The 13,559-nt window shown below is 36.9% G+C and overlaps 1 protein-coding gene across 1 annotated transcript; it reads right to left on the bottom strand.

The window, feature by feature from the left end:
- Positions 1-9,099: 9,099 nt before the first annotated feature.
- Positions 9,100-11,676, bottom strand: LOC103031894 (uncharacterized). Its single transcript, XM_049469498.1, has 2 exons — positions 11,646-11,676; positions 9,100-11,193 (listed from the first exon to the last, which is right to left on the bottom strand). Exon 2 carries the CDS (start codon positions 11,105-11,107, stop codon positions 10,355-10,357), a length of 753 nt encoding a protein of 250 aa, XP_049325455.1. The 5' UTR covers positions 11,108-11,193; positions 11,646-11,676; the 3' UTR covers positions 9,100-10,354.
- Positions 11,677-13,559: the final 1,883 nt, after the last annotated feature.

Genomic DNA, 13,559 nt, shown 5'->3' with positions numbered 1-13,559 from the left:
TTACAGCTGCAGAACTCATACTGGATAATCGATGGATCCCACCTGAACACTGTACAGAAGAGTCTGGATCATAACTCTACTGGACCTCATTTCCATAGAACAATCTACAGATCAGATACATGAAGCTAAGACCAGAACTGTGAAGAGAGACGACACACTCATTTTAATAAAGTGAAGTCGCTCCTTTAACAAGTGTGAATTATCTTGTCTATTAAACCTACCAGCTGGAATTTACTTTATTTTTCTTCTGTTTTTTTTAGCTTCACTTTTATAGAAGTCTGTTCTTCAGGGCTGAGGAATGAGGAACGCTCTGTATTTTCCTTTTGTTCAGGAAGAAAAAACAGTTGAAGGACATTTTAATCACATCAGAAAAAAAGTAATCAACATGGAGAGCAACGTCCAATCAGATTCAGCTGTAGCTCATTATCATACAGAGATTAAAAACAGTTTTAAGAGGAAGCCAGTATGATGTACAGTCTCTTAGACTATAAGGTAGAGTAGAGATTAGCACACTGCTAGCTCATTTAAATGTTTTAAATGTTGATATTAATACGTTTGTGATTTTTCCTTCTTTTCTGGGTCAGGCTCGATAACATAACATCAGTTCAGTATAATAAAGTGAACTTATTCAGGATCTAATCAATCCTGGATTCTGAAATCGATTCGGGTGTGAAATGAGTAAAATAATTTAAATTCATGAGTAAAAGAAATTCATTTCATGATGTACTGTATGATGATTCCAAAATGAACCAGTAGATAAATGACACTTTCTTTCTGAAAATAATGTTTATATTTGAGGACAAATCTCATTTATTTGTATGTACAGGTGTATTTCTGGCATTCATACCACTTCTGAAAATGTTGATAAAGGTCCAAAAATGTCCAAAAACCCTAATTAATGAAATTATCTACTGTATAAAGAAAACCCACTGCTGACATTTGAGTTATAGTCTCCATTAACAAAATGTTCCATTATTTATTTACAAAGAATATAACTACATTGTGTAATGGTGTTGAGTTTGATATTCCAAATCGTGTAACTATGTACTAATCAGAAATGAACTCATTGTAATTACACTGTTTATTACACTGTAATAAAAGCATTGTAAAATGCTGTTACTCAACATGTATTTTGTGAACGACAGTCGACACAAAGTTAAATTAATTCACTTTAATAATTAGAATCGACTCCCACATTTAATTACAGGAAATCATCATATGACCTCTGTTAAAGGGTATGTTTTGAGGGTATTAAGGTATCGATCTCTGTGAAGCTTTGAACTAATGGTGAATACATTTCCATTGTGAACAATAAAGACTATCTATTTATCTATACTGAGCTTTATGACATCATAGTGAAGGCCATACATAATATGACATGACGAAAAAAAAACACTAAAGAACAGATTTATACTATTTTATGTGTCAGTAAGTCAGCCATAAGAAAGTTTAAGTGTGTTCTAGATTTTTTTTAATTATTAAAAATATATAATTTCCAAATAATAAAAATTCACTATGTGTTATACCATACTGTACACTCATTTATACATACACACACTATTACACTTCTATACACACTAATTCACACACACCCACACCCCAGGCACTTAACTTTGATCTTTTCACTATAAGAAGAAAAACCTCCTGGATTACATTTTAGTCTCATAACTTAAATGTTTATTCTTTTCCCTGGAAGGATAAAAACCTGCCAGACTACATTTTAGTCTCATTTAATCATCATTATTGTGGTTAAAGTACTGAATCCTATAGCAGCAGTGTGAGCTGTTGAGCAATAGAAGGTCTTTGATGTTGAAATTTACTGAGTGAAAGGAGAAACTCATTAAAGTAAATTTTTTTAACCAGTGCTGTGAGTAAAGTGCTACTGCATGTGATTAATCTGCAACATATATTTTTGAATGCAAATGATTCATTGTACCAAGTTTGGTACCAGTTTCCTCTCATAATTTACTATTTTAAACAAAGGCTGGTGATGTACAGTATCAGTGGTTTTATTTAGCAACGCAAACACAGCATCACTGCTGTCGAGTTCATAGGTTAAAAACTATTTATTTATGTAGAAATATGAATTAAATCTCTCTCACACGCACAGCTGCTCCTGTTTCCTGCTAAAGCTCTTCATTAAACACTTACTCAGCACATTAAAATATACTCATTTAAAAAGACTAAACCCCCAATCTACAGCATCATTACTGTCTCCTTCCCAAAACTACAGAGAAATATCAGCATTTAAAGAGAAATCCAGAGTGAAATGGACTTGGGGGGAAGTAGAGAAACATGATAACCAGTATGAACTTTTATTAAAAACCTCTGTTCACCTCAGCATTCTGAAATACAGCACTTTTAGCTGAAGCTCTCAACAGACGTACAGTGCTAACATCTACCTTCAGATCAGATTAATGTACAGACATCATACTCATATCATATTATTATGTGATAAAGACAGTTCACCTCATCACCATAACCCCGGGGACATTAGTGAGTGGGAGTGTTGTTCTGTTTACTGACTTCCTGTTCCTGTCTTTAATAAAGCTGTAGAGCCCAAATGGATCCAGTTAAGAGACTGTTTTAACCCACCAGGAGGATCCACTGATGTGGAGAGAACTGTAGATTCTGGCATTTAATAACAGATGGATGGAGCTGTGCTGGTTAGATTAGTAGGTTCTGGGGTTTGATAACAGATGGATGGTGCTGTGCTGGTTAGATTAGTAGGTTCTGGGGTTTAATAACAGATGGATGGTGCTGTGCTGGTTAGATTAGTAGGTTCTGGGGTTTGATAACAGATGGATGGTGCTGTGCTGGTTAGATTAGTAGGTTCTGGGGTTTGATAACAGATGGATGGAGCTGTGCTGGTTAGATTAGTAGGTTCTGGGGTTTAATAACAGATGGATGGTGCTGTGCTGGTTAGATTAGTAGGTTCTGGGGTTTGATAACAGATGGATGGAGCTGTGCTGGTTAGATTAGTAGGTTCTGGGGTTTGATAACAGATGGATGGTGCTGTGCTGGTTAGATTAGTAGGTTCTGGGGTTTAATAACAGATGGATGGAGCTGTGCTGGTTAGATTAGTAGGTTCTGGGGTTTGATAACAGATGGATGGAGCTGTGCTGGTTAGATTAGTAGGTTCTGGGGTTTGATAACAGATGGATGGTGCTGTGCTGGTTAGATTAGTAGGTTCTGGGGTTTGATAACAGATGGATGGAGCTGTGCTGGTTAGATTAGTAGGTTCTGGGGTTTGATAACAGATGGATGGTGCTGTGCTGGTTAGATTAGTAGGTTCTGGGGTTTAATAACAGATGGATGGAGCTGTGCTGGTTAGATTAGTAGGTTCTGGGGTTTGATAACAGATGGATGGTGCTGTGCTGGTTAGATTAGTAGGTTCTGGGGTTTGATAACAGATGGATGGTGCTGTGCTGGTTAGATTAGTAGGTTCTGGGGTTTGATAACAGATGGATGGTGCTGTGCTGGTTAGATTAGTAGGTTCTGGGGTTTGATAACAGATGGATGGTGCTGTGCTGGTTAGATTAGTAGGTTCTGGGGTTTAATAACAGATGGATGGTGCTGTGCTGGTTAGATTAGTAGGTTCTGGGGTTTGATAACAGACATAAATCAATATAAATCAATGACTTTTTAAGGTAAAAGGGAAATAATTAGATGAATACAAATCTGGCTAATTAAAGGCTAAACACAGAATCCCTGTGCAAAACAATGATGCAGCTTTTTTGGATGAACCTTTTGCAACGTGGAAAAACCTTCTGAAAACCTGCTGCATTTCTGTCTTGTATAATTTAAAGTACAAACTTCAACAAGATTACAAGATCAAACTCACTGTATTAGAATTATTATTATTTTTTTTAAATCATAGAAAATAAGACAATTTAAAGTTAATCAAAATATTAATCCTACCTTTATATTTCTGGATTCTGCAGTAAAATCAATCCTGTGTGTTGGTACGCAGCGTCTCTTCATCAACTGAAAGTATTTCTTCATTAACAGAGAGTTTTTAGGAGGGTGTTTGATCAAATTATAGAGAGAGTCACATGAACTGGTTAGTCTGGTTTCAGATTGTTTACTCAGATTTTAGAATGTTTTCAGGTGTGTCTCAGGTGTGTCTTCATATGATCACAAAACAACACAGCATAGTCTCCATCTAGTGGCCTGTTATCAAATAAATCTATATGAATGTTCAGCAATATTTTTAAAAAGTGTTGTTGAAGGGATAGACTGCAACTTCACAGATATAATGGTCCGGGAACATCCTGAAATGTGTAACTATAATGATTTGCATCACAATGTAACATAACAAACAATATAAATTGCATTTTATGCTCAACATTTTCAGTTTCACAAAAACTAGTATCTACATTAACTTTATTAATATTTAAATACAATAAATACATACAACATAATAAAAACCATGATAAAAAACTGGTACATAATTACTTTGATATCACACTGATAAATAATATTTGAAAGATTAAAAGAAGTGTCACTAAGAGTTTACAAACAAATAATTAGCATTTATTGAATAGAATTTAAAGATCTTCTTTTGAACTTACATTCATATAAAAATAATGAACTTCCTTTACTTTTTGAAATAGACCTAGCCAATGAGAAAATGGCAATTTATGACTGTAAACAAACAAACAAACAGAAAAGTGTGTGGTCCTCACCTCCACGTTCCCTAAAAATGCATCCTGACTGTACAGCTGTTTACACAATTACTGGACATTTGCCTGAGAAATAAGATAAGGTATACAAAATATAAGGTAAAAAAGGAAAAAGTAAACTAAGATGTTAATATTATTTACTAACCTTAATTTATTAAATATTTAGTCTTAGCAGGAGGATGGGTGACTTTTTATTTGAATCTTGGTTCCTCACAGGGTTTCTTCCTCCAGCACTGAATGAGCTTTTCCTACCCACTGTTGATTTTCAGGTTTCTATGTGCTAACGTAAAGGTATGATTAGAGTGTGAATGCTGAGGTAAATGAATGATTAGAGTGTAACTTATGGGGTTAACACATGATTAGAGGAGCACTATTGTGGTAAATGTCACATGAACTGGTTAGTCTGTCTTCAGATTGTTTAGTCAGATTTTAGAATGTCTTCATATGGACACAAAACAAGACAGCATAGTTTCCATCTAGTAGCCAATTAGCAGAGAAATCTACATGAATGTTCAGCAATATTTTAAAAGTGTTGTTGAAAGGTGTACAAATGCTGAGGCAAATTTATGTTTAGAGTGGCACTGCTAAGGTAATGAATGATTAGTGTATGACCAATAAGGTAAATGCATAAGTAGTGTACAACTGCTGAGGTAAATGTATTATTAGAGTGTGAATGCTGAGATTAATACATGATTAGAGTATGTCTGCTGAGGTAAATGTATTATTAGAGTGTGAATGCTGAGATTAATACATGATTAGAGTATGTCTGCTGAGGTAAATGTATGATTATTGTACAAATGTTGAGGTAAATGTATGATTAGAGTGGCACTACTAAGGTAAATATATGATTAGAACAGAACTGCGGAAGTAAATGTACAAATGTGTACAAATGCTGAGAAATATATATATAATGAGAATAGCATTTACATTTACTTTTATATTTAAGGTATTTAGCATACGCCCTTATCCAGAGCGACTTACAACAGTGCTTCATTGCTTACTTCTTCATATCTATAGCTAATTTGTAGAAACTAGGATCAAGAGATACACCACGCTCACTGCTCATGCTCTAGAACAACCAAACCCATTGTAAATCAGAATGTGATTTGTTGGTTCCTAGTTGTGTTGATGTTTAATCTGACGATCTTCAGTTCTACCATTGAATAGGACACCAATAGGAGAGCTGGTTTAGCTGAATCTACCCAGTGAGAGCAGATTCCTGATTGGAAAGTTTTTAAATACCAGCATCAGTCTACAATTTGTGTTTTATTATTGTATAAACGTGTACTGAATATGGTATTGTGTGGTAAACATGTCTTTTAATGTTTTAAACCTCTTTAAACACAATTTACCAGCCTGTTGTTTTCAGCTTTTCAGCTTTTCATTGGGGCTTTGATGTAACTAACAGAAGCTCAAAGCCCACCAATTAGCCAATTACCATGCTTGCATGCTTAACCTCTTAAGCTCCAAGCCTATTTTTACCAATTTCCACCTGAAATTACATAATGTTTAGTTAATGAATGTAATGGTTTAATAAAAGGTTTTTTTCTGGACACCGCAGCTTCCTCTGAAAGTCGGTCTGAGATCAGCTTATTCCAGTTCTTCAGTTTTATTACTCAGTGGGAATTGTTGGCGTCTGATCATTTGAGAAGCTTCTTTTTGGCGCTTCCATCCGTGTTGATTAAATATGAGCAGTAAAGCTGATATGATTTCTATCTGCATTTATTAGTGAATAAAGCTGCTGTTTTCTCTCTTTTTCTAATCAGAGTGAATCAGACAGAATTTATGCAATTCAGGTAAGAATGAAACTGAAACTTTAAGTGAATCCAGAGGAAAATGTTAATGCTGAGTTGTATTGTAGTATTGTAGTGCTCATTTTGCTTTATTTTTCACGTGTGTGTATATATATATATATATATATATACATATTTGTGCAATGTGTTATTTTTGCAATGTTTCTTTGCTATTTGCTTCATCTCTAGAACTTCTGGCACACACTTTCCATCAATCAACACTGAATTAAATAACTATACAGATAAATGTATATTAATTTATGCAGATGATTATTATTGAATAAACCAAATCCCTTGACTGTTCATATCTGAACACTTTTTGATCATTTGATATTTTTCTCTGGTTATAAGGTTTAAAGATCCTATCGTTAATTCTAATCACTATCTTGGAATAGAGATTTTCCCCTCTCTAAATTACTAACTGGTCTCTACACACCTGTATACAGTGGCTTGCAAAAGTATTCATACCCCCTGAACTTGTTTCACATTTTTTCACCTTACAACCACAAATTAAATGTATTTTATTGAGATTTTAAGTGATAAACCAACACAAAGTAGCTCATCATTGTGAAGTGGAATAAAAATGATACGTGGTTCTCACAATTTTAATCAAATAAAAATCTGAAAAGTGTGACGTGAAAAAGTATTCATATGGAGCAAATTTTGGTGTCCAAAATTTTACACAAAAATTTAATCTGTGATTTGTTTAAGATTTTATTCTTTAAGAAAATGCAAAAAAATGTATTTAATATAAAAATGTGCTTTATTTTATTTAAAGCAAATTCCAGAGGAACTAGAGCCACTGCTGTTCACATTCTCATCCTATCTAGAGTGAAAGAGTGAAAAACCTACGGCTCATGCTCACAGCTTATCTAGAACATAAGTATCATGGTTATTCTGTGTTCTGGCAGGGGGGTGGACGATGTGGTATTGCAGTCTTTATATTTTCCGGCAAGGAATGGTGGATGGTGTGGTAATGCGGTTACATGTTCTGGTGGGCGGTGACGTGGTTAATATGGACGGAGGACGGTGTGGTATTACAGATATTGCATGTTCTGGCAGGGCTGGTGGACGGTGTGGTGTTGCGGTTATTATACATGTTCTATTATATTATATGTTCTACTGGGCAATGTGGACGGTGTGGTATTGCGTTTAATGCGTATGTTCTGGCAGGGCTGGTGGACGGTGTGGTGTTGCGGTTATTATACATGTTCTGGTGGGCAATGATCCCGTTCACACCTGTTCACACTTTACACTGCAGATGGCGGTATCTGGATCCAGGTCCGGGTCGGTGGGTGGAGCTGTCTCTCTCTCTGTCGGTTCTGCAGGGTTCTCCCTGTCTCTCTCTCTCTGTACCCTCTTCAAACTTCATGTAGCTTCAGATTAGATCATCACTACACACCCCCAAACTTCATGTAGCTTCAGAATGTGTGTGTGGATCATATGAACATTATAGAGCATTATAGAGCCCCCCCCTAGACTTCCTGTAGTGTATTACAGTCCGTCAGAATGTTAGTGTGGATCATATGAACATTAAAGAGCATTATAGAGCGCCCCCTACGCTTCCTGTAGTGTATTACAGTCCGTCAGAAAGTTAGTGTGGATCATATGAACATTATAGAGCGCCCCCTACGCTTCCTGTAGTGTATTACAGTCTGTCAGAATGAGCGTGTGGATCATATGAACATTATAGAGCGCCCCCTACGCTTCCTGTAGTGTATTACAGTCTGTCAGAATGAGCGTGTGGATCATATGAACATTATAGAGCGCCCCCTACGCTTCCTGTAGTGTATTACAGTCCGTCAGAATGTTAGTGTGGATCATATGAACATTAAAGAGCATTATAGAGCGCCCCCTACGCTTCCTGTAGTGTATTACAGTCCGTCAGAAAGTTAGTGTGGATCATATGAACATTATAGAGCGCCCCCTACGCTTCCTGTAGTGTATTACAGTCTGTCAGAATGAGCGTGTGGATCATATGAACATTATAGAGCGTTATAGAGCCCCCTACGCTTCCTGTAGTGTATTAAAGTGTCAGAATGTTAGTGTGGATCATATGAACATTATAGAGCATTATAGAGCCCCACCTACACTTCCTGTAGTGTATTACAGTCTGTCAGAATGAGACTGTGGATCATATGAACATTATAGAGCATTATAGAGCGCCCCCTACGCTTCCTGTAGTGTATTACAGTCTGTCAGAATGAGCATGTGGATTATATGAACATTATAGAGCATTATAGAGCGGCCCCCTATGTTTCCTGTATTGTATTACAGTCAAAAGCTAGCAACACCCCTTGAAGAAAAACACAGCTTGAAGGAAAAGCAGCAGCTATTGTTCAGCACCTTCAGGAACTCCTTCCTTCAAGACTCTGAGAAAACTATTCCAGGTGACTCTAAATCATGAAGATACTGAGATTAAAATCTCATCAAGAGTCTGCAGATCTGAACTCAAACATACATCTGATATTATTTAGAAGAATCTAAAGTAGAAAACATTATTTTTAACACTTTTTGTTTAATAAATAATTCTGCATGTGTTCCTGTAGAGCTTTAATATAGTCTTCAATATTAAATGTACAAAATCACAAAAGAAAGAAAACACACTGAGTGAGAAGAGGTGTGTCCAAACTTGGATTTTCAGCACTTTATTGTTCTTTTTTTCATGCGTGTAACATCAGGACGGAAGATCTGGGGTAAAATGTAGTATATATGCAAATAAGCAAATAAATGAGTACATTAATAGAGACATACATTCAGTATTTAAATCACAGATTAACATAATACAAAACAACCAAATATAAAAGTGGTAGTAAGGGGTATTTATTTTGGGTTCGTAGCAGTGTACTATCTTAGTCCAATGGAATCAGAGTTCAGTGGACTGGATCCAAGAGATTTAGAGTGACTGTCTCTCTCTTTCTGTCTCTCTGTCTGTCTCTCTGTCTCTCTCTGTGTCTCTCTGTGTGTCTCTCTCTCTCTCTCTCTCTCTCTCTCTCTCTCCGTAAGGATGAGTAAATGATATGAAGGCAGCTGGAGCTGGAATAAACTACCACTCAAATGTTTAGGATCATTGCAAACTTCCCTCTTTTTGAAAGAAAAACACATTTTTATGCGATTCACAAACAATATTGTCCATTTCACAATTAATTAAAGTATTTAAATCACAGATTAACATAATACAAAACAGCCAAATATACCCACCATGAAAAATCAACAGAAAGCTAAAAGTCCTGGAAAGATTAGTTTTATTAAGTTTGGCTGTTTTCCATTAAAACTTAATAAAATTAAAAAAAAGATTTCCAAAATTGAATTGGGCCAGATACTGCAAAGTAAAGGGTTAAATAAAGTTGTAAATAAGGTAAAATAAGCTAAACTGAGGCAGAACTACAGGTATACTGAGTCTGAGGACAAATTAAGTGTCCTCACTACAGCTCACCACACAAAGACCAGGATCAACTCTGCTGGATTATTAAGCTAATCATAGGCCGTAATTACAGTTACATTCAGTTATCTGTTCTATCATTTACCTGATATCGTTCTATCAGGTAAGAACTTCTCGATGGAAAAGGTCGTGTTCTGCTTTATCGTCTCTTGAAGGTTTTTTTTGATGGAGGGGAAATACTCCCTGAGCTCTTTAAGCAGATTCCAGTTCTCAAACATGTAGTTCTGATAGGTGTCTTCTAGGTTTCTTTTGTAGCGGCCCTGATCTTGATCATTTTCAAACCCAGCTTCCGTCTTTAACTCTGAATCTAAATGTCTAAATTTCGTGTATGCAAATTCACCCTTCTGTTCAAAACGGACCATTCTTGTTGTGCTGGTTTTGATGGTAGAACGTTTGTAAGCCTCATACTTGGTTAGAAGGTTTTTCATGTCGTTTCAGTACTGATCGGCCAGTTCTCCGACTGAGAGCACCTGCCTGTCGAGCTCAGAACTGGAACTCCCTCTTTTCGCCACCTCCATCCGGGCCTTGTGGATGAACATCTGCAGGTGGAACGCTGCGCCGTTGGTCCAGTGCTTCATTGAGCGTGTGCTGATTTGGTTATCGTGGAGCATGGAGTTCCTGAGCCGGGTCAGCCCGTTGCTGAGCTGTTCCTCCAAGCGCTTAGTTTCGTACAGCAGCTCTTCAGGATTGTGCATTTTTAAACCAAAGCGTTTGATGTACTCAGACATGGTGTCTCGGACATCCGAGGCCTTTTCTTCAGCGAACACCCGCCGCATCATTCCCGACACATCCGCTTCATCTTCGGTCTTCTTTAGACTAATCATGAAGGTTTCCAGGAGTATGGAGATGACCAGAGCTCCGAGCCCAACAGCATTCGGGACGATGCTGAAACTGGATAAAGAGGAACCCAGGTCCTTCAGGTAGCCTGAACCCTTAATGATCAGGTCTATAAGCTGAGAAGAGTAGTCGTCCAGAGCAGAGGCCGAGTCCAGTCCCGAGTACTTCAGTATGGAGTCGTCAATACCAATATCAGGTATCACTGAAGTCCCCTGGACAGACTGGAAAAGCTCAGCAGCAAACTGCTCCTTTTGTTCTTCTGACCATCCTCCACCCATCAAAAATCTTTCACACTTCGACAATCCTCCACCCGACTGCTCCTTTTTTTCTTTTGAACATCTTCCACTCATTGTCACGGCAGGAGATAAACGCTCACAGAAACGTTCAGTTGTAGCTGATGTGTGTCTCTGTCTCTTCCCTTGAGTCTTGATACAATCTGCGTTTTGATCAAAGGAATTGGAAAACTGTCAAAATCTGGAGTTTTATTTTCCTTCCTGTGCAGAAGAGTAGCAACACCGCATAGAGTAAATTATCTGTACCATAAACACACACACACACTACACACACACACTCCACAAACACATACTACACACACACACACTACACACTACACACACACACACACACACACACACACACTACACAAACACATAAGCGGCTGTGAGATATAAAAAGCAACCACTTTAGCTTAACTTTTAGCTGCGCATCCATTAACTCCAATGAGTCAGCTGTACTAATTAAAACACTCTCTACACAAAATAACTAAACACACAACCCTCAGTATCTTCCTCTCAGTACTAAAATAACACTAACTAACTAACTTACTGCATTATAAGCACGTAAACTACTTTTAAACTGTGTTTTAGAAAGAGCAGTGTAAACACCCACCTCTCCTCTCCAAGATTCAGAGAGAACTGAGGAGGGTGGAGCCTAGCGCTGATACTCAGAGTTTGGGCGGTTTCAAAATAAAAGTCTGCTTCACAGTTCAGCTTATGGAACTAAGCGTTAAATGTTTCTAGCCAAATAAAAGAACCACAACAGAAACTGATATACAACTGGTAGTAAAGGGTATTTATTGTGGGTTTGTAGCAGTGTACTATCTGAGTCCGACTGAATCAGAGAATATACAGAAAGTATATTCAGAGATTCAACAGCGTAGAATTGGGTTTGACATTGGGGGGGTGGGGGGGTGTGACAGTTGCTAAAATAAATTAAAGCCTACCCACCCTATAATAACTTAGAACTAATAATTTTCTCCTGTACTTCAGCTTATTATTGGTTAAATCTAAAGGTGACTTTACAACCTAAACATGTTACTCCACATTACATTTACTGTTGTTAGAAAACATTATGCGTGCAATGTCTGAATTATATACATAAATGACAAAATGACTCTGTTTATACCTAATATTTAAAATAATATAACAGATTTGGTTGTTGTTATTATTACTATTATTATTTGTATTATTTTTATTATTATTATCATTAATATTATTATTACTACATTTTCTCCACACTTTAACAAAAAATCAGCAGCGTTGGGACCTTTGTTTTAATTTTTTTTTACTGAAAGCACTTCTTACGGTGGGGTCTTTTTATTAAAAGAATGTAATTTTACGTTTTATAGAGATTTTTGCCAGCAATATAAACGTTTTAAACTTTTATAATATTTTTAGTGCTGTTGTCAACAAACGTGCCCCTTTTAAGCAAATGAGGATAAAAGCGAGACACATATATCCAAGTCTCCTGCTGACTACCTTGCCTTTAAAAGGCTCAGGAATAAGGCCACACAAGCAGTCCGCAAAGCAAAAATGAACTTTTTTAAAGAACAGTTTTCTCTTAGTGAGTGTAAATGGCCTTATCATCACTGATAAGGTGCATATGGTTAACATTTTTAACCAACATTTTGTGAATTCCTGAAGCTGGTAACTTTCCCTGCATCCCTAGTACTTCCTACACTCAGTTATCCCCCAAGTCATCCTTTTCTTTACACTCTAAGGATCCCACGAGATCTCTGAGCCCAACTCAGAGCTTTTCCTTGCAGGTTATATCAGTTGGTGAAGTGCCCCGTTCTTTGCCAGGATAGGCGCTCCTATAATTGCAAAACCAATTGCAGATCTTTTTAATTTGTCTTTACACACTGCCGACTTTCCACAAGCGTGGAAAACAGCTTTAGTACGCCCTCTCTTTAAAGGAGGAGATCAGACGGACCCTAATTGTTATCGGCCAATCTCTATATTACCGTGTTTATCAAAAGTGTTGGAGACATTTGTTAACAAGCAATTGACCAACTACCAGGAGACCTACAATATCCTGTCTGAGTTTCAGTCTGGATTTAGATCAGGTTACGGCTGTGTCACCGCTACACTCAAAATTCTCAATGACCTTATTTCTGCCCTAGACTCCAAACAGTATTGTGCAGCAATTTTTATTGATTTGGCAAAAGCCTTTGATATCGTTAATCACTCGTTCCTTCTAAAAAGATTGGACAGCATCTGTTTCACACCTCATTCTTTAGCGTGGTTTTCAAGCTATCTTATAGATAGATTTCAGTATGTTAAATCTAATAAACTAATCTGATTCGGTTAATAAGCAAGTTATTAGCCGAGAGGTTTACATACTTTTCCCCCTCACTGTGAATGTTAACACACGGTCTTCAATAAAACCATACAAACGTATCATTTTTGTGTGGTATTAGTTTAAGCAGACTGTGTTTGTCTATTGTTGTGATGTAGATGAAGATCAGAACACATTTAATCACCAATTTATGCAGGTATCCAAGTAATTAAATGAATTTAACTC

This window comes from Astyanax mexicanus, chromosome 1 (assembly GCF_023375975.1).
Source record: "Astyanax mexicanus isolate ESR-SI-001 chromosome 1, AstMex3_surface, whole genome shotgun sequence".
Lineage (NCBI taxonomy): Eukaryota > Metazoa > Chordata > Actinopteri > Characiformes > Acestrorhamphidae > Astyanax > Astyanax mexicanus.
Note: the sequence above shows the minus strand (reverse complement) of the source record. Positions and strands in the feature narration are given on the sequence as shown.